General features: G+C 39.5%; 2 protein-coding genes across 3 annotated transcripts in view; both read left to right on the top strand.

Annotated features, from left to right (window-relative positions):
* Positions 1-3,887: 3,887 nt before the first annotated feature.
* Positions 3,888-20,140, top strand: poglut1 (protein O-glucosyltransferase 1). Of its 2 annotated transcripts, XM_079847955.1 has the most exons (12): positions 3,889-4,032; positions 4,411-4,501; positions 4,611-4,754; positions 4,844-4,979; positions 15,299-15,420; positions 15,603-15,662; positions 15,740-15,839; positions 16,294-16,352; positions 16,471-16,638; positions 17,441-17,497; positions 17,842-19,612; positions 19,916-20,140. In XM_079847955.1, exons 1-11 carry the CDS (start codon positions 3,951-3,953, stop codon positions 17,996-17,998), a joined length of 1,176 nt encoding a protein of 391 aa, XP_079704081.1. In that variant the 5' UTR covers positions 3,889-3,950; the 3' UTR covers positions 17,999-19,612; positions 19,916-20,140. The 2 variants fall into 2 exon arrangements, with proteins under 2 accessions (XP_079704082.1, XP_079704081.1); XM_079847956.1 differs by lacking the exons at positions 17,441-17,497; positions 19,916-20,140 and adding an exon at positions 17,276-17,393 and having other exon boundaries at positions 3,888-4,032; positions 17,842-17,921.
* An 811-nt stretch (positions 20,141-20,951) lies between these two features.
* timmdc1 (translocase of inner mitochondrial membrane domain containing 1) overlaps positions 20,952-22,179 on the top strand; it is a 159,451-nt gene continuing 158,223 nt past the window's right edge. Inside the window, exon 1 of the mRNA XM_079847970.1 lies at positions 20,952-21,047. Coding sequence (XP_079704096.1) covers positions 21,016-21,047 — 32 coding nt within the window. The 5' untranslated portion in view covers positions 20,952-21,015. The remainder of the gene's footprint in view (positions 21,048-22,179) is intronic.

Here is a 22,179-nt window from a genome sequence, read left to right on the forward strand (position 1 = left end):
GAACTTTGACCCAGTTATTGAAAAAACTAAAAGGAAATTCAACTCATGGTTACAGAGGGATTTATCTCTGAGAGGGCGAACCCTTATTGCTAAAGCTGAGGGTATCTCAAGATTGACTTATCCTGCTCTCTCTTTATACGTGGATAAATCTGCATGTGCAGATATTGACAGAATGCTGTTTGACTTTCTGTGGAAACATAAGAGGCATTACATTAAAAAGTCTGTGGTTATTAACAAATATGACTCTGGTGGCTAAATTTTCTAGATTTCACTTCCTTGAATAACACTTTCAAAATAAATTGGTTAAAACAGTACTTAACAAACCCCTCTTCATTCTGGAATATTCTCCCTATTATCAAATTTTCATAAACAAATGCTTTTGGCCTGGCACCTAATTTATAAACACAATTTTAGTCCTCATCGGTATTTAATTTGGAACAATTGCGATATTCTTTATAAAAATAAGTCTTTCTTTTTCCCAGATTGGGTTAATAATAATATTATTTTGGTCTCTCATCTAATCAATACTGATGGACACTTGTATTCCTATTCAGAATTTTTAAATAAGTATAATATACCTGTCACTCCACGAGAGTTTGCCATTGTAATGGATGCCATTCCTCATGGAGCAATAACTCTTCTCAGAGACTCTGCTAGATCTCTGATTTCCACATCAGTAGCTCATCCTTTTGATACCATGATTGGGAAGATTTGTTTTTTATCTAACTCCTCTGGTCGTAACAGGAGAATTAGACAGCTATTTCAGAATGAGTTTGTTTCTCTCCCATACATTGTGTCCTATTGGAATGGCCAATTTGTCGATATTACATGGAAGAAAGTGTGGACTTTGTCATCTAAATATTTAATAACCAATAAGGTCAAAGAGGTGTCATACTGTATAAATTACTTCATCGTTTCTATCCTGTGAAGCTCTACTTAAAAAAAATGTTTCCTGATATTGACTCTTTATGTTCCTTTTGTGGTACTGAAGATGAATCTATCTCTCATCTCTTCTGGGAATGCACTTATACCAGTCTGTTTTGGAAGGATTTCTGTATCTTTGTACGCACATTTTCATCACAGAGTTTTTCTTTGTTATACAAAGATGTTTTATTTGGTCAACACAACTTTGGTAAAGATGTAAAGGACCAATATTTTTTGATGAACTTATTTATTCTGTTAGCGAAATTTTTCTTACACAAATGTAAATTCCAGGGTGCTAAGCCCTATTTTTTCATATTCTGTAAGGAACTTAAATCGTACATGGACACTCTCCTTACATCCAGCAACTCTAAAGCCCTTAAAACGGTTTCTTTATGTCATTTGTACGATATTTTCCTGATGTTGTAATATGTAATTGTAATCTAAATTGCATTTACCCCTGCATTGATTTATGTATGTTCTAAGCATTAAAAAAAACAAACAAAAACAAAACAAAAAACAAACACGATAGATCCATCCGCCGCTTATGATGCGACCACTTACCAAATAAACACATGCATATAAAAAAAATAAAAATAAAAAAACCTTCCATGATAACAAAGCGAAAGTGACATCTCTTCACCTGAAACAAGTAACTAATAAATGCACGATACGAAAAAAAAAAAAAAAAAAAAATGTATCCATGGCAACGCTCAGCTGCGTAGTGACTAGTGGTGGAAATTTTGATTCTTTCCAGAGACTCGTTCATTTTCAGTTCGTTCACCAAAATGATTCGTTCAGACTCGTTCACTGATTCGTTCAGTGACAATTTCTTCATAAATACTGCAGCAGGTGGCGAAAAAGAGTGTATTTTATGATATGTTTTAACGAACGTATTTACTTGTTAAAAAAAACTGATTTGGCTTTGTTAAAATTTGTGCCTTATTTACTAAATTAATAAAATAAGTCTAAATAAGAGGTTCAGATGACCAAAACAAGGTTTTCTTGCATAATTAACATTTTAATTGTTTGGTCAGACATACACATTCATAAATCTGGGATTATATTAAACGTTGAGTTATGTTATGTATGTTAAATATGATAAACAATTATACGCACACGACACCTATAACTGCGCTTTGAATGAGATTGAATCACATGCTAAATGACCGATCTACCCAGTATTCTCATTCACGAACGAAAGTACCAGTTTGATCAATTCGTTCACGAACGAGATCTCTCTCTCGTTCAGACTCGAAACAGAGCGATCTCAAAGTGACGGGCGTATTCGTTCATTAGATCCAACCAATTACATGCCCCTTCACAGCCCTAACTGAAATGTTATTTGCTAACGTTACGCAAATGAGACCTAACCAATACTGTCATATTTTTGGTTTGTTTTAGTTTTTAGAGAAGTGCATATGACATGAATAAAACGTAATTAATTCATTTTTGATCATACAAAATGAACACAAGTAGTAAAGTACATTTTTCAAAGTGCAAAATACCACAAAACTAAGTCTAAAACACACAGACAAAAGAAAAGAAAAGCAGGTAAAGAGAAGTGTAAATTTAAATCAAGTAAACCGTCAAGTACAAAATGACAATGTTAATTTGTCTTTGTTATATTTAACCATGCTTGCGTTATTAAACTGTTTTCATTACAATGGTAAAGTGTTAATTTCCTTCTTTGATGCAAATATGCTGACTACACAAACCCAGCTCTATCGGTTCGCCACCATTATCGTTCAAACAACTGGTTCTTTTCGTTCACGAACGACATGTACCAGTTCGTTCACGAGAAGATCTCTCTCTCGTTCAGACTCAAAACAAAAGCAACTCGGTCAGTCAGTGAAGGGCGTATTCGTTCACTACATCCAACAAATCACATGCTCCGTCACATCTCATACTCGAACGCTATTGGCTTGAGGTTTAGTCATTCTTGACAGGTTGAAAACACAGAGCTATCCAGTTCACTGAGCTGCGCATGCGCTGCAATAGCGCCGCGCGGCGGTGGAGGGAGGAATTTCAGTGAACGAGAAATATGAGTCAATGGATTACGTGAACGAGAACGATTCGTTCACCTAAAAGATTCGTTCAAAAAGAACGATTCGTTCACGAACGTAACATCACTAGTAGTGACAGTTAACGGTCCTCCTCAGACGCGGCCTTGTGTTTTCCCTTTCGTCTGTCTAAAAGTATTTTTAATTTTTAGATTAGTATAGTATGACCACCTAGCGTTGAGTCAAGGGACAATCAGTATTACTTTCTAGTATCAAATTAGACCAATCTACATTTTTATATAACTGACTTAAAACAGTTGTACAGTTGCACAATGAACAGTCATAAAGAAAAAAATGTGATGACTAAGTTGTAAGACTAGTCTTAACCATTTATGCAACCGGCCCCTGATCCTAACCACTAGAATATGGATTTTTTATTTTTTTTATTTTTTTACTGTACCCTCTGATCACACCGCAAAAAAGTTATGTTCTTCCTCTGTTGACTATTTTTGTCTTGTTTTCCAGTGCAAATGTCTAAAGATTCTTAAATCAAAATACATTTACTTGAGATATAAAATATCTGCCATTGGGCTAAAAAAAACCAAAAAAAAAAACCAAAAAAAAAAAAACAACAAAAAACAAAACAAAGGGAAGTTCATATAATTTATTGGCAGAAATTTGTTCTTGTTTTAAGCATAAATTCACTTTTTCCCCCCCTTTTTTTGTCAAGACTTAATTTTACATTTGCATCTCAAGTAGGCTAAATGTATCTATTTGTAAAATGTAGATTTAAGATTTTCTGCTCTGATTCAAGACCCTTTTAATGCCTTCATTTGTGCAGAGGTGAATTAAGACTTTTTAAGACCCGCAGAAACCCTGTCATGTTTAGAGATCCAAAACACTACATGACTTAAGAGCATTCATGTTGAGCCGAGGCGGGGACTTTTAATATAGTTTCAGACCATACTAGTACATTGATCGATTTCTCCTCAAATCGAGCCAAGCACGGTTAATTGATGCAGAAAAATGGAGCTGCGCATGCCGTGGCTGCTCACACCGTCTTTCTTTCTTTTGCTGAATGGAGTTGAATTTTGCCTTTCTGATAACGGTGAGAACTTGCAGAATTTTGTTTTGATGCTGACAATTATCGATCCTTTGGGCGGTCGTTTTTTAATTTGTGAATCTTCATTGCGTTTCTGTATCTGGGATATCTTAGCATTAGCTTCTCTGCAAATCTGTTAATGTTTTTTGATATTCTCTTTTTGAAAGAGATTTTTTGAAAGAGCATTTCTTGTTATAGTTGTCAACGGTCTGTGTCTTTAGGCTAAATATTTAATGAACAGATTGTGTACAAACGTTATGATGATCACTGTGTGAACCAAGTTTTAAATCTCGAGACACGTCTTTCTTTCTTTCTTTCTTTCTTTCTTTCTTTCTTTCTTTCTTTCTTTCTTTCTTTCTTTCTTTCTTTCTTTCTTTCTTTCAGAAAAACGTTGGCAGTCATTCATCAGGTGGATAACAGAAGGCACAAATAATTACCAGCCATGCAGTCAGGAGAACTGCAGCTGTCATCTGAGGTTAGCAAATATAAAGAGTATCTTACAATAGAATATCCACATACATGCAGCTGTACAGGTTGAAAGACTGTATAATGTAGACTTTCCTCCATCACTCTTTTGATTGCAGTGTCATGAAAGATGACCTTAGGCCATTTAAAAATGGCATATATGAGGGTCTCATGGCAGACACAGTCCAAAGAGGTGTTGGTACACACTACCAGATAATAGGTAACAAGCTGTACAGAGAACAAAGCTGCATGTTTCCAGCAAGGTTGGTGAAGTGTAATTTGTTTAGTAAAATCATGATCCTGTCATGTGCAAATAGGTGTTGAATATCAGACAATTATCCTTTCTTTGCAGATGCAGCGGTGTTGAGCACTTCATCCTAAAGGTGATTGACAGGTTGCCAGATTTGGAGGTGGTGATTAATGTGCGTGACTATCCACAGGTTCCTGGATGGGTTCAGCCAGTCTTGCCTGTACTTTCCTTCAGTAAGGTGTGTACCCTGTACCCCAACAAAGTGCCTCAGAACAATCTACTTAAATTGATTTTATGGTATATCAGTAGCTTGACTATATTAAGGTAATTTACATTACTTGCATTACTTGTGAATCCGCCTTTAGATTATTAACACTGATCCACCGGCACACTCCTGTTAAAACAGATGATTAGTAACTGCATTAATATGCATACCCCTGAACTAATACTTAGTTGAAGCGCCCTTTGATTTTATTACAACAGTCTGGTATCAGTTGGTACATTCATTGACTTGTCATTGTGGCATCTCTTGTGCACAGCCCTCTTCAGGTCCCCCACAAGATTCAGGTCTGGGTTTTAGCTGGGCCATTGCAAAACATGAATCTTTCTTTGCTGAAGCCATTCTTTTGTTGATTTAGATGTGTGTTTTTGATCATTGTCATGCATCAAAGTTCTCTTAGCTTTCTAGCAGGTGGTAAAAGGTTCTGTGCCAAAATCAACTGCTATTTGGAGCTATTCGTAATTCCCTCCTCCTCCACTAAACCCCCAGTACCAGCTGAAGAAAAGCAGCCCCAAAGCATGATGCTGCCACCACCATGCTTCACCATGGGTATGGTGTTCTTTTGCTGATGTGCTGTGTTGTTTTTGTGCCAAACCTACCTTTTACAATTTTGGCCAAAAAGTTCAATCTTGGTCTCATCAGATCATAACACATTTTTTTCCACTTGGTTTTGAGAGACTTTAAGGGTTATGTTTAGTCGGGATTAGATATTTTTTAGTCAGAAAAGGCTTGCATCTTGCCACCCTCCCCTATAGCCCAGACAGATGGAGAATACAAGAGATAGTTGTCAGCTGTAGGAAGCAACCGGTACTTGGCAGAAACAGCTGCAACTCTTTTAATTTAGCTGTAAGCCACTTGACAGCTTCCCTTACCAGTTCCCTTTCAGACGCTCACGTTCGACGTAACGTTGACGTGACGATGTAATTGGATTATTTCAGGGAGCCCTATCAAATTCGAGTGTCTACAGAACGAGCCAATGAACATTGGCGTGCATGATTTGCGTCACGTGCCCCGCCCCGCAGCGCAGGTATCAACAGGAAGCGGGCGCATGCACACATTGTCTTTCACTTCGGAGCCGAGCTTTCTGTTTGACTTCAGAATCTACAAGACTCAATAGTGTTGAAGACTCTCTTTCAGTGTTGGTGAGACAGCGCGATCAGCAAGTGGCCGCAAGCTTAAGCTCACTCAACTGTTGTTTTCACAGCAAGCTTATTTCTGTGTCGGTATCGGTGGGCGTCAGGGCTGGACTGGGACAAAAAATCGGCCCGGGCATTTTGGCCCAGACCGGCCCACTATATGATCATAAACACCACCCATCTTTGCACGCCCTTAATTATATGCATACCAACTCCTATTCCTTAAAACTACTAATGCCATGTAATGAGTGAGTATAGGAACGAGTGAGAGTTAACAGATGAAATAAGTAAAAATTTGACATTTATTAATACAGTTGAACTATACTCCACACAGTGATGAATCCTGAAACAAGCCATAAGCTGCATCGGCATAGCAATACAAGTGTTTCTTACAGGATTTTTGTTAAAACTATGGTGGTGGGACCTTGGACCTTCTAGGGGGGTTCGGGGGCATGCTCCCCCGTGAGAAAATTTTGTGCATTTTAATGTTAAATTCATCAATCTGGTGCACTTTGAGAGTTCAAAATTAAAAGCTCCAACCCATATTCAGCAAATTAAACAAAGAAAAATTCAAACCTCTTTTAGTTACAGTGTCTATTTACATTACACCTACTACATAATAATAGTTATAATATTAATCCAATGACAGTAATAGCCATATTTTGTAAAACAAATGCACTAAAAAATAAAGGAAACTTTCATAATTAGTGTTGTACCAACTTCTATACTTGAAAGAGATAAGCACATGATCTTTTATTTTGACGCAAACTGCATCGAGCTTTTATTTTGGCGGAAAACATGGTTTACAAATGCCTCTCATTAAATTTCTAGTGAATTGCGGTAATCGTCAACTATGCAGATGTGGAAATAATCTGTAACTGGGTTATGGGTTCCTACACTCATGACATAGCTTAAGTGTTTTGAAAGTAGTTCTGCTTACCGCAGGCTCTACACTTTCTCATCTCTCTCCTGATCCTCCTCACTATCATCATCTGCCACAGGAGCTGATGAAGGTCAGAAAACATATATTTTGACACAGTTTACAGTGTCTGCTTTAAGGGCCTGTTTCTATTTTTTCACGCTATTTCTCTGCACATTCCTTGCGTTTCTTCTCCATCTCGCTGACTATTTTGACAGATACACACTGACACTGCTGCACGCTCGTTTAAAGTTGTGATTGGCCCAGCCCAGTGTCAATCAAGAAAAGAACCAATGGGCCGCTGATCTACGTGTTTCATGGGCCAGTCTGTCAGGAAAAAAAAAACTAACACTGACTTTTTTGACCAATGCATTACACTGGCACAAACCCAGCGCCGCCAATTAAGCAAAACAAAACAAAACGAATGGCCCGCCGATGTACGAGTTTTATGGGCCGTTAAAAAATAAAAAATAATAATAATAAAAAGTATGTATGAGTATGAGATGTATCGGCCCAAAAAGCACGTCGGCCCACCGGGAAAATGCCCGGTATGCCCAATGGCCAGTCCAGCCATGGTGGGCGTTTTTTCTGATAGTGTTTACAGCACTGCGGCCATTCCCTGGGTGCCTCAGCACTGTGAGAGTAATGGAAAGAGTATTGTTTTTTCTTTTCTTTCTTCGTTCTCCACAAAAAGAGCAACACAAGCGTGACCCTGCGTCCTTTTCAGGATGTCATTCCGCTTGTGCGTTTCTGGGTGTGGTCGTTCCCTGGCGCCAGCAGACGGCCACAATAGTTGTCTCTCACGTTTGGGCATTCAGCATGCTGAGGCAGCTTTTGTGGATAGTTCATGTTCCCATTATGGGAATATGACTATGACCGCGTTGAGATCGAGACTCGTTTACCTGTAGGGAGGTGCAGTCCCCTCGCCTATGCCCCGATCTAGCGTCCATTCTGCCCCGCAGAATAGGCCTACTTCGGCACTTAGCCAGGGTGATCTGAGGATTACCGTGAGGGCTTCCCCGCCGAGGCAATCTCCGTGGGCCCCTCACGCCTCACAAACGCGACCGCTGTTGGAGCCCCCAAAAGAACGTACTGGTCCTTCTCAGGAATGACCAGCCGTGTCTTTTGGGGCTCCTCCTGATGACCAGATGTCGATCACAGCATTGGAGGGGGAGCTTCACTCCTCTGGAGATGAAGACTTGGCCTCGTTACCCCCCTTGGGGAGTGTAGCGTTGCCTGAGGCCGATCCAGAGTGGGTAGCTATGCTTTGTGGAACCCTCCACCACGTCCCGAACCTTCTCGGTTGGATGATTGGTTTCTCGGGGTGGGCAGTGCTGGTTCTCAGCACGCCGCCCCGGTGCCTTTCTTCCCGTAGGTATACGAGGAGCTTACCAGGTCGTGGTTGACACCCTATAGTGCCAGACTACGGCCTGCTGGCTCCTCCCTCCTCACCACCATTGACGGCGGGGCAGCCAAGGGGGGTATGTGGATCTCCCGCCAGTGGAGCGTGCCGTTGCGCTGCAACTGTGTCCAGCGTCCGCTTCCTCTTAGCGGGGGAATCCACGTCTCCAGTCCAAGGCCTGTAAGTTTTCGTCTGGTCTCACGGCGAAGGCTTACAAGGCCTGTTGACAGGCTGTTTCCGCCCTGCATGCCATGGCGCTCTTGCAGGTCCAACAGGGCCAGGCGCTCATAGATATTCACGAGGGCGGTTTTGACTCAGAGGTTCTGACCTCCTCCTCGGGAGCTCTGTGTGCCAACTGACCTCACCCTCCGGGTGACGAAGTAAACTTCACGTTCTATTGGTCAGGCGATGTCCACCTTGGTGGTCCAGGAGCACCAACTTTGGCTCAACCTGGCTGACATGAGGGACACTGATAAATATCAGTTCCTGGATGCCTCTCTCTCCCAGGTTGGGTTATTCGGCGAAGCGGTCGAGAGCTTTGCCCAACAGTTCTCGGCCGCCCAGAAGCAGACGGAGACAATCCGACACATCCTGCCTCGGTGGACTGCTGCTGCCCCCACCCGTCCGCCGGCCGAGTCTTAGTCTGCTCATCGCCGAGGTCGACCTCCTGCGGCGTCCTCCGCTCCCGCTAAGCCCCAGCAGCAGCAACCACCTAAGGCTCAGTGTGGAGCAAGCCGCAGGAAGTCGACCCCTCCCGTCCAGGCCGCTGCCAAACGGAGGCAAGCGCAGGTGCAAACGACCCTGAGAAGGGCGACCAAGAGGTGGATCGGACTGCTCTTCAGGAGGTGGCGAAGGCGCCGCTCCTTCCCCCGGTGGAGGGCCGGGGGGAGAATCTTTTGTTTCCTTTTGTTTCTGTTCCGTCACTGGCCCCCAGGTATGCGTTTGCGTATACGCAAGTATGCGTTTCCCCCAGTGAGCCTTCTTGCACAGACCTTGTGCAAAGTCAGGGAGGACGAGGAGCAGGTCTTGCTAGTTGTGCCGTATTGGCCCAACCGGACATGATTCCTGGAACTAGTGCTCCTCGCGACAGCCCCTCCCTGGCTCTCTCAGAGACAGGGCACCCTGTGGCATCCGTGTCCGGACCTCTGGAAACTCCATGTCTGGTCCCTGGACGGGAAGCGGAGATTCTAGGTGACCTACCCCAAGCGGTAGTTGACACCATCACTTCTGCTAGAGCCCCCTCTACGAGGCACCACTTTGCGTTGAAGTGGAACCTATTCGTTGACTGGTGTTTTCACGAGAAGAACCCCTGAACTTGCTCGATCAGAGCCGTGCTTTCCTTCCGGCAAGAAGGGGTTGGATCGAAGGCTGTCTCCCTCCACCCTTAACGTGTATGTTGCCGCTATTGCCGCATATCATGATACAGTTGAAGGTAAGTCGTTGGGAAAGCACGACCTGATTGTCAGGTTCCTGAGGGGGGCGAGGAGACTAAATCCGCCTCACCCTCTCTCTATACCCTCTTGGGATTTGTCTCTGGTCCTTTCGGCACTTCAGAGACCACCCTTTGAGCCTTTGCAGTCAGCTGAGTTAAAAATTCTGTCCTGTAAGCCAGTACTCCTGGTTAAATTGGCCTCCATCAAGAGGCTAGGGGACCTGCATGGATTTTCGGTCGACAAATCGTGCCTAGAATTCGGCCCGGATAACCCTCACGTGATCCTGAGACCCAGGCCTGGATATGGGCCCAATGTGGACCAGGTAGTGAACCTGCAAGCGCTGCCTTTGGAGGAGGCAGACCCAGCCCTGGCTTTTCTCTGTCACGTTCGCGCTCTGCGTCTGTATGTGGACAGAACGCAAAGCCTCAGGACCTCAGATCAGCTTTGTCTGTTACGGAGGCCAGCAGAAGGGAAAGGCTGTCTCCAAGCATTGGATGGCCCACTGGATAGTGGATGCCATTGTTTTGGCTTACGAAGCCCAAGGCGTGCCCTGCCCGCCTGGGTTGAGAGCGCACTCCACTAGGGGTGTCGCTTCTTCTTGGGCGCTGGCACATGGCGCCTCATTGACAGACATCTGTAGAGCTGCGGGTTGGGCGACATCTAACACGTTCGCTAGGTTTTATAGCCTACGTGTTGAGCCGGTTTCTTCCTGTGTGCTCGCTTCTACCAGCCGGTAACACCGAAGTTCCCGCTCTAGTGTCGGCTTGCTGCACCACTCCCTTCCACTGGAACGGATACGTGCACTTTTGCTCCAGTCGAGTTCCCCACTCAGACAAACCTTGTAGAGTTCCTCCGCACCCCTTCGGCAGTTGGACGTTGCGGAGCATCTGACGCCAGGCCTAGTGCTCATATGCTACGCGTAACTTGTACTAGGCTGGGTTCCATATGTGGTGATACCTGTGGCGATCCTATATGCGTATTTTCTGCGATCAGCTCCCTGCGGTGAGCCCGTGTCTTTCCCTTGGCAGAGACCACTCTGCCGTCACTGTCCGGTGTTGTCTCCCCCTTCTCAGGCTGGAGGCACCCCAGTGACATTCCATGTTGCACTGCCCCTAACCGGCCAGTCCATATGTGTATTCTCCACATGGTACCTCCCTTCGGGCAGGATGTGGCTTCCGCAGTGTCCCTCTCCCTTGGAAAGGCACACTTTCCCAGTGTTATCCAAGAGCTCCACTGTGTGGGGTATAACGGAACAGCAGTTGAACTCCCTCTACGCAGGCCTTCCGCCCCAGCCAGTTGGGGGTCTGAGAGTCTTGTGTAGGGTGCTGGATGTGGCAGCAACCGCGTTTTCCAAGGGATCCCAATTACGTTGTCATGTCAACATTACGTCGAACGTGAGCAACTGAAAGGGAACGTCTCGGTTACTAATGTAACCCTCGTTCCCTGAAGGAGGGAATGGGAGACGTAACGTCCCGTCGCCACAGTTGCTGACCATCGCTGTACGGCCGTCACAGTCTCGACTCCTCAGAGAAAAACAATGTGTGCGTGCACCCGCTTCCTGTTTAAACCCGCGCTGCGGGGCGTGTGACACGAATCACGCATGCCAAAGTTCATTGGCTCGTTCTGTAGACACTGAGTTGATAGGGCTCCCTGAAGTTATCCAATTACGTCTTCACATCAACGTTACGTCTCCCGTTCCCTCCTTCAGGGAACGAGGGTTACATTAGTAACCGAGACGTTTTCTCTTTGCCTTTTGGAGGGATGCTCTGTTCTTGGTTGTTTCTGTTCTTGAATTGTATAGTTGTGCCATACTTTCTCTACTTGTTGATTACTATCTTCACTGTGTTCCATGTAGGGATGGGTACCAAAACCCGGTATTAAACGGGTTGAAAGACCGCTGGATCGATAAGCTCGGACGTTATCGGTTCTGCTGTTGGTACTGGAGAAATTAGGAAAGTACACGTGCTATTTATTATTGCTATTAAGAAATTATTATCTTGCAAATTTAATCTCGCCAGCCACTTCTATAATAATATTGAACCATTTGTCTGTGATGCATTTTTGCTAAAGAGAGAGAGAGTGTGTGTGTGTGTGTGAGAGAGAGAGAGAGAGTGTGTGTGTGTGTGTGTGAGAGAGAGAGATCTTTCACGTGGAGCCACGGCGCGCACAACACAACAGCCCTGCTTAATGAGTGACGATGAGGACAGAACTAAACATTCAAACAGTTACACTTTAGATCTTTGATATTAAACTAATTTTATTTTAGATTTAGATTTTGGCTTCCAATGATTATAAAAAAAGATGATATTTGAGGTATAACCATTAAAAACTAAAGCCACATTCTGTATATCGCGACTTCTTTCCCTTCACAGCGGTGCGCTGTCATTTCTCCCTAAAACCCAAACATAACGTCAGAATCTGCACGATCGGTGATTGTTGTAAAATATAGTCTATACTGTTGCTAAACTGCGGGACGCGTTTGATAATAAAAGGCTATTAAAAGTACCAAAATTGACGCAATAGACGCTGTTCCAAATGCGGCACGCGCTCCTAAACACACCGCAACGAGACAAGCAACTTATATTTTGGGCTTCGTGTGCGCATCTAAACGATCAAATATACACACAAATATGTCAAAATGGCCGTCTTGGAGATTCACTTAAACAGTTTATTCACTTAAATACAGTTTGTCTTAAATGGGCATAAATAGTTTTGAGAAAATATGAGGCGTAATAATGATTAGATCTGCATTTGGTCTTAAAGAGGCAGCAGTCTAATAAACCTGCTGACGATTGCTCCATTAATGTGAATCAAACAACAAAAGGCAAAGAGAAAATCAGTCGCAGCTCTTGAATGAATAATTTTGGCTTTTATAAGCTTTAATCTATCTATGATAAACTATGCAGTGTTATTTTACATCTGACTTTATTAGATGTCTTTTTAGCCCATATTACTCCTGAACAGTAATGTCAGACATTACTGAAATTAAAGCACTGGGTATATAATTTGTATATTTGTTTTATTGTATACTTTTTTTTTGTATTGACCATGTGTTTGTACTTTGTTTTTGGTGCTCTATGTCTTCTGTATATAAAACACAAAAGCCTGCACCCTTCTGCATAACATGCATGTTTTATTTGTTTTGTTAAAGCATTGCTTATATATATATATATATATATATATATATATATATATATATATATTAACATTTCAGAATGTAAAGCAATATTAACAAAATTATGTTAGAAATAATTTTTTTCCCTTTTTTTTAATATAACAAAAAGAACCGATAAGAATACCGTTAAAGTATCGGATCGATAAGGAGTATCGGTAAGAGTAGTAATACCGTTAAAACCTTAACGATACCCATCCCTAGTTCCATGGTATATCTAATGCCTTGAAAAAATATTTTGTTGCTCTCATCTGAGTGATACCATTCAGCAGTGAGAGCACATTAATGCTACGTAAGCTCTTTGTGGCCCATGGCTCTTGTAGTATGCAACCAAGAAGATGTCAGAAAAATCTTACAGGAACATTTCAGTTGAAGCCAGGTGTATACTATTTGAATTTTTATTTTATTTTGAATTAGGTGCAAAAGGTCTGATGTGACTTATCTTTGTTTTATTTTTTTTCATCACAAAAAACAGCTGTTTTAAAAGGGCTGTGTAGACTTTTTATATTGTGTGTGTGTGTGTGTGTGTGTGTGTTTTAAAGCAGATAAAAAAAAAAAAAAGACCTACCACAATTTTGCCTTTGGTATGACACCAGCATCTCTCAATACTAAATCTATACAATAAGTGACAAATAACCAGCCTCAAAAGATAAGAGTTGAAAGCAAATATATTAAGAACACTGCATGAAACTGCTGTAACAGATGTGTTGCTTGTTTTCAAGAATAAATAAGTATAAGTAAATAAGTAAATATAATATAATATAATTGTAACGAGGTTCAGATATTGTATTGTAAGGAAGGAAGAAGACAGGGGTCGGCGTGACTGAAACACTCACTTTATTTACCAACTCAAAATAAACAAAATAAACAAAAGGGCGCACGTAGCGCATTCACCGTGCCACGCACAGCAATAACAACGAGAAACAAATAACAATCACAACTTCATTCAAACACAGAGTACAGGTGAGGTTCCAGTCCAACTCTCTCTCCCATCTCCTCCCGCATGCTGGCTTATATCCGGTCTCTCCACACCAATCACTGCAATCAGACACAGGTGTTCATCATTTTGCACTTGACCTACTTACTCACCGATCGGCCCCCTCCTTTCTCTCCTGCTACAGACTTCGCAAAACCACGCCCCCCTCGCCACAATAATATAATATAATAAATAGTTATCAGTGCTCCATACTCAGTATACTAGTTTGTATATCACATGGTGCAAACTGGCACAATAGAATCAAAATTTAACAATAAGATAAACTTGTCGCTGATGGTACTTCTGGAATAATAGGCTGGTGACCTTGGATATGCTTTTATCCCTTTATGTGGGGTGTCAAAATGAAAAATAATGAAATTACATATAAACAATTAGCTGTTATACACCGAACAGTGAATGATCAAAATTTACAGCATTTATTAATCTTTGTTTAGATTAAACAATACACAAATGTATTAATTAATGTTTGAGTTAATATTAGTTTAATGCATCAAGTAATGTTAACATGCTAAACATGCATTATTTATAAATATATAATATTTTTAGGTCAGATTACCTTATAAATTTTGACGAAGGTAGCTTTATTGTAAAGTTTTATTGTAAACATTCATATTAATAATATTCATATTACTTTTACTAAATTAATTTTAATAATATATTTATTCATTCAAGCAAATTCAGTTAAAAACGCAAGTGCAAATATTATGAGACCTAAACATCATTGGTTCTAGCGTGTGCTCCTATGGAAGTCAATGGGGACCAGCAACTGTTTGGTTACTCACATTCTTCAAAATATCTTCTTTTGTGTTCAGCACAAGAGAGAAATTAATACAGGTTTGGAACAACATTAGAGTGAGTAAATAATGACAGAATTTATTTAATTTTTTTGGTGAACTATCCCTTTAAGGACAAGCGGCGGCATGTTTACTATTAGGCTACTGTTGCTTTAAGACAGGCACGCGACACATCTAATATACACTCATATTAACACACGCACCAGATTTTCTCTCAAATGTTTGCTTTCACTTTAGACATAACCGACTCTGTTTATGTAAACCTTGCGTGTATTTGACAGCATTAGCACAATGAGACTCTAAAGATAACTTAGTCCAGTAGCCAGTTGAAATATAAAATATACCAATGTTTTTCCAGTACCTGTATGCCGCACAATCCTACTGACGTGTATTAGTATAGTTATACTTTTTGTTCACTGTTTAGACGCCAGACTACCAGGACATCATGTACCCTGCATGGACATTCTGGGAGGGAGGTCCTGCTGTATGGCCCATCTACCCCACTGGACTAGGCCGATGGGACCTCATGAGGGATGACCTGAAAAAGTTGGTAACAAATTAGAATATTTAAAGTCTCATTTCTTTTTAAAGTCTGGTCTCATCCCAACATCTCAGTATATTATACAAATCCAGATTTAAGAATGCTTGAGAGTATACAGAGGATTAACTCCATTGTAGTAATTTTAAGGCCATTAGATGTATTCTAATTTTTAGTTTACACTCTTCAGATCAGCTGCACAATGGCCCTGGAAGAAGAAAAGCCCAAAAGGATTCTTTAGAGGCTCTAGGTCTGTTGTGTCTCCAGCATACAGTTCAATGCAGAGTTGTTTTCAGCAAAGCTGATCAGTTTTTCCAATGTTTGAAGGACCAGTTCAGAGAGGGACCCTCTGATCCTTCTCTCAAGAGAAGCCCCTGACCTTGTGGATGCAGAGTACACCAAGAACCAGGCCTGGAAGTCAGAGAAGGTTTGTTTTACTCTTTTAATATACAAGGCATGTAGAAATAATCTAGATTATGTAGAATTAAATTAAAGTTGTGATTAAATGGAAGTAGCAAGATATCTTGTGACATACATCCGAGTGGAAAGGATTATCTTGTTTTGAAAAAAAATGCAGGGTGGAGATTTCTATTTATCGGTTGTTGGTTGGATTTTGAGATGTTGGCTCCACATCACATTTTGATTAAACATTATGAGGCCAAAACATGTGTAAAAATTAAAACATATATGCATGGATAAATTGTTCACAATAACATTTAGATAATAGATTTTTCATGTCATGTCAACCAATAAAATTGAGTAAAAATTTGTATTGAGCAGTGTACGGGGGCCTACAAGGACAGGCTTGGCAAACACTAATCTAGACTAAGCTCGAAAAGCTTTAATATTTTCAGCAACTTCTGTTTTTTTTTTTTTTTTAGGACACTCTGGGTAGACCCCCGGCGAAGGAAATTCCACTAGTTGAACACTGTGAATACAAGTATGATCAGCCTCATTTCTGCTTTTGCAAGAGCTGTAGCACTGAATCAGATGTCCGTCAGTGAACCAGCATTTAAGGTATTCTGTTAAAGATTGTCTGTTCTCTCGATCTCTCTCAGATACCTCTTTAACTTCAGAGGTGTTGCTGCTAGTTTCCGTTTGAAGCATCTGTTTCTGTGTGGCTCACTGGTTTTTCACGTCGGGGAAGAGTGGCTTGAGTTCTTCTACTCTCAGCTCAAACCCTGGGTTCACTACATCCCTGTCAAACAGGACTTGTCTGACCTCAGGTAACTTAAACATTTTTCTCAGGCTAGCTGATATCCAACCTTTTCCTTAACATACAATTTCCCTTTGTGCCTACTGTGATAATTATGTTCGGTGTGTTTTACATTAGCATGGCTTTAATTCTATTAGCTGATTGAAGAGAAGTTTGTTGTTTTTGCAGAGTAAACTTAAAACACCCAAAATGCTAATTTTTCAACAATAAATGTGATGACTTTTCACTAATTATATATTATATTTCACTAATTATACAAAAACAAGTAAATCCATTCATTTGGAACTGAAAATAACAGTATTACTCACAAATACAAAGTTCCATTTCAGCACACTGGGCTTTACGTAGTTAGTCCTTCGATAAAACAACCACAAGGTTTTACTTTATAAAAAAAACAAATCTGTCTTAAAGTGAAATATGTGACGTGAGCAGACCTAGCCCAAAGGGTTCAAATCTAAATTAATGCTCAAAATATTTTGCATTTCACAAAGTATGTTATGGCCATATTTTTGTATTAAATGAAATGCGTCAAAGTGCCAATTTTGGAAAATGTTGAAAGTCTATGATTAGGGGGATATATGTAATCTGTGTATAGCATCTTAAGCTGAAAATGTTGTCATTGTTTATTCACTCTCATTTCGTTCCAGACCTGTTGAAGAAATGTAATTATCATCAGACAAACAAGGGAATTAAGTGAAATATTGTTCATAGAAATGTCAATGAGAACACCAGCAGAGAACTGCCTCTTTTCTTTACTCATGTTATGCAAGTACTGGACAATTGAATTTATTTATTTATTGATTGTTTGTTAGAGAGCTGCTTCAGTTTGTGAAAGAAAATGATGCAATGGCAGAAGAAATTGCTATGAGGTAATTAATGGTTTTAATGATTTTATTCTGTCAATGGTTTGTCAGGCATATACAGCTTTAAAGGGATAGTTCACCAAAATCATTTACTCACCCTCATGTTGTTCCAACTTCCAACCCTGTATATTCTTTTTCTTCTGTGGAACATAAAAGAAGATATTTGTTTGGTTACCAACATTCTTCAAAATATCTTCTTTTGTTTTCTGCAGTAGAAAAAAGTATGTACAGGTTCGGAAGGATGTGAGGATTAGTAAATGATGACAGAATTTTCATTTTTGTCTGACCTATCCTTTTAAAACATTGTCTGTGCAAATACTTATGATATTTATGGTTCTGTATTTCTTTAGGGGCCAGCACTTTATTCTGGAACATCTCCGTATGGAGGATGTGTCTTGTTACTGGGAGAGATTGCTCACTGACTTCAGCAAGCTGCTTAAATACAAACCTAAGAGAAAATCAAACTACAATCAGATCTTTCACAGAGCCAGCCGATCTGAACTCTGACTTGAAGAAATTAATCCTGCCAAATGTCTCTCAGACTATCGATATTGCTCTAAAGGTTAAGACTCAAGGAAGGTTTTAAAATCAATTGAACATGCTTTAAGCTACCATATAGCAATCTACATTTAAAAGAGAAAAAAAAAGACCCTTATCCTCTGGATTTCAGCAATTTTGCACATCTGAAATATGCTTGGAATATGCTTGGTGTCTTCTTCATAGCATTCAGCAGTCTCAAAACAACTTCTTAGTCAGTTTGAGGTAAGTTGAAGTCTGTTACAGCTGCAATACACTATATAAATAATTTATTATGAAACGGTATAACATAGAACAACCTGCCAAAAAAGTTTCTCAAAAAATAACTGTATCATCATGGCCTTGGTGTAAGTTGTTGGTGTTGTTACAGTACTGTACACTTCTCTTCCCTCATAATCAAAGTGACTCAACATGATCAACAAGTGAGTTATTGTTTCAGCGCACACTTCTTCTTTTTCCTTTCAGATGTTTTGTTAGTTTGTAGATATTTTTCAGTTGCAGATTTATGTGGTTAATATAGTTCTGTAATAATTTACCATCATTTTTAGAGGTAGCATAAAGGACCAGTTATTTAAAGAGTAAAAACTGGAGCCAGTTCAAAACATCCTGTAACATAAGACAACTTTCAATACATTTGTTACATGAAACAATGCCAATAGATTACTTTGAACCAGTGCAGAATGTCTTTTTTTTGTTGTGAAAAGGAATCTCCAGGTCCAGATTATTAGTATTTTTTGGATGATTTGATACCAAGTTTTCTAATAATTTTGTATAGGAATGCAACATGTCTTCTATTTCACTATCAATGCAACAAGACCAGCAGTACAAGTACAATAGTTTCATTTGTATTTGTATTTGTATTTATTCAACACATAAGTGCCACTAAAGGAACATTTGAATGTAAAACAGTTTTACAAAATAGAGCCAAATACTGAGGTGTTGAGCTTGAGTATTGCTGTAGATAATTGTCAGTAGATTTGAAATTGTTTTCACGGTCATTTTTGTATATCACCCATATATTGTGGAGCAGACCAAAAGTCAAACTAGTCAGTTGTGCCAATAAAGGTAATCATCACCAATAAAAGTTGTTTTTTAAATCATATGTATTGGGTCAATATCACTATAAAGTGCCTTTGGTGTCCTCATCAGAATCGCTTAGTCATCATGAACATAATACAAAATAATGAAATTCTGAGGTTTTATTATAAATGGCCAAACACTTACACACATAAAAGTACAATGATACGTCTCTTGAAATGTTTTTCTGATTTTATACCATTTTCTTTGATTGGATGTATGTGATTTTGGCATGTCCCACACGCTGCTCAGCTAACTTCAGTGAGTGTAAAAAGTGGTTATATGACATAAAATTAAAATACTTTTTTAATGTACTTATTGTCCTCAGCAAGTTATTTAATAAAACAAGTCATTTTGATTATTTATATTTTATTTTCATAATAATATTAAGCAGTTTGCATGTGTCCCTGAAATTGCTGTCCACCCTGTCATTATGGGGTAAACGCCCCTTTAAGAAACCAAATGATGTACTCAGTGACATCCCCTCCCCCCTTTGGTCTTTCTTCAGTGGAGGTTAAAACATCTGCAACACACACAATAAGTATCTACACTTATATTTCCAAATTTTCATCATATTGTGTTTGTAGTTGCCTGTTGTCAAGCTTAACATGTCCACCCTGTCATTGTGAAATATTAATATAAATATAAAAACTTTTCAGAAATTCTAAATATATATTTTAAACAGTGCACAGTCAGCTTCAACAGTGAATCACTTTGCTAACTGCTGTACACCATGTGCTCATTAAATGCTAACTTTAGCCAAAAAATGTCCACCCTGTCACATGACAGGGTGGACATGGTTCATGACAGGGTGGACATTTGCAACTCCTGAAAATCAGCCTGAGCCAGGCCCCTCCTTCTATATTGGTTAAGGGTTTCTTGAAGGTCCTGTTGTTTTTAAAATGTTCCCCCGTTCTAGTTCACCCATAAAAGCATTTGTCCACCCTGTCATGCCAAGTTCCACCCTGTCACTTTGTTGTCCACCCTGTCATGTTCAACTTTTAGGATGAAAATAAACAAATTATTTTAACAAGTTAACAACACCTTGTGTGTGATTTCTTAATAAACAAATGAGGGCCAGTTAGTATTGTTTTAAATTTTGACTAAATATCTTTATTGTTAGATTTTATTTAGAATAGAATGTGCAACTATCGCATATTTTATTGGGCAATACATATTTAAGCAGTAACTTCATTATTATAAAATACTTTTACCATGAACTAAAATGTTTTGTTGGGAAAGGGACACATTATCTTTCATCAGATCTACATTTTATAATCACTATGCAATGAAAATGTATTTATTCTACTATGAATTTGTCCATGACAGGGTGGACATATTTTATCGTTTGCTCTTATATTGTCAGCTTGCAGTTAATTTATAAAAAGTGCTGGAGCTTGACCAATATGCATTTCTAACTGCCTAATGTCTCCTTAATACAGCACATATAAAGTTAAATGGAAAATCTCAGATTTTTTTTAGGGAAATTGTGAAGTCTCAAAGGCACTTTATGGTGATTTTGACCCTATTATTCCTTTTTATTTTGAATGTTTTGTTTATTTGATTCTGATAATATAAATGAAGACCCAAAAATGGAGTTAAAGGACAAGTTCTGTATTTTACACTTAAAGCCCTGTTTACAGATCGTTTCTGATGAAATAGAACGGTTAATATTAAAAATTACACCACTTTATATTTAATATTTGGCATTTAAACATGTAGGTAACCCCTGAATAAAAAGACATTTGAAAGACCTTTTTCGAGCAAAACTGGGCAAACGTTTTATTTCACAAGATGAATTATTTTAGTGCATTATTTGAGTTGGGTCCTCCACCACCAGATGGAGCAACCGGACCAGAGCCAGAGAGAAAACCCATTGTGTAAGGAAGACGGTGAACGTTGACATTCTAATGGACGAGGAAAGACCGGTGAATGAAAGAAGGTGAGATGCCTGGATTTTGTGTCATTTAGTCTAGAACTTGATTAATTTGTGATAATTTATCATCAATGTCATACTGCAAATACTTTAGTCAACTCTCTTTGTGGAGGAGAATGCACGACTAGAATTCTACTTAGAATGTAGAATATAATTTGGTACTGCGTCGACAATCACCAGATTACAGTAAATAGCGTACCGCACGATATACGTCACCTTTTCTCATTAATATTCATTAAGCTAGCGACGGTTGCTAGGGGGGTCAAACTCGCGCGTGTCACTCATGCTAGACGCATGTAAACAGTTTACGGACGAGATGTCTACTGAGCTAAACCTGCTAACTCTGTCCGAGTATGATGTCCCCGGTGCCAAATTCACTCGTATAGAAGTAGAAGAACATACAAATATTCAATTGAAGAGATGGCTTGAGTGTAGAGGGCTGAAAAAGACGGGAAAAAGAGCCGACCTGATCCAGAGGTAGATTGTTATCGACAGAATTTCTCCCCCAAAAAACATCGCCTTACGCCACTGACAGTGACATTTTGCAGTTTCAACAAGCTATCTTTTACCACCCTATGTCCTGTCTGTCATATATACTATGTCCTCTGGTTGTCTTACGTCTGACAGTTGTTGGGGGTAATTTATATTATTATTATTAATGTATTTATTTTTTGTTTAGCGATCGCTAATGCTACTTGGTCACAACCAACAACACTTAATTTTTAATTAATATCAAATCTAAATTCTCTCAATTATTTTACCCTCCCCCCTAAGGCTGTTTCCTTACTACAGAAAAAGTAAATCTGTCAGATCTAGGGCCTACCTGTAGCATGACCAGGCTTGCTAGAAAAAGGCAGAGGCTGAACATGTCTTACATATTTAAATAAGAGTATTTTAAGAAAGTAGGCCTACATATGACTTTTATGATAAATACATGTCATTCAAGGCAGTAGTAGCACCTACAAGTAACTATATATATATATATATATATATATATATATATATATATATATATATATATATATACATACATACATACATACATACATATATATATATATATATATATATATATATATATATATATATATATATATAGAGAGAGAGAGAGAGAGAGAGAGAGAGAGAGAGAGAGAGA

This window comes from Squalius cephalus (genome assembly GCF_949319135.1).
Source record: "Squalius cephalus genome assembly, chromosome: 2".
In the NCBI taxonomy this organism is placed as follows: domain Eukaryota; kingdom Metazoa; phylum Chordata; class Actinopteri; order Cypriniformes; family Leuciscidae; genus Squalius; species Squalius cephalus.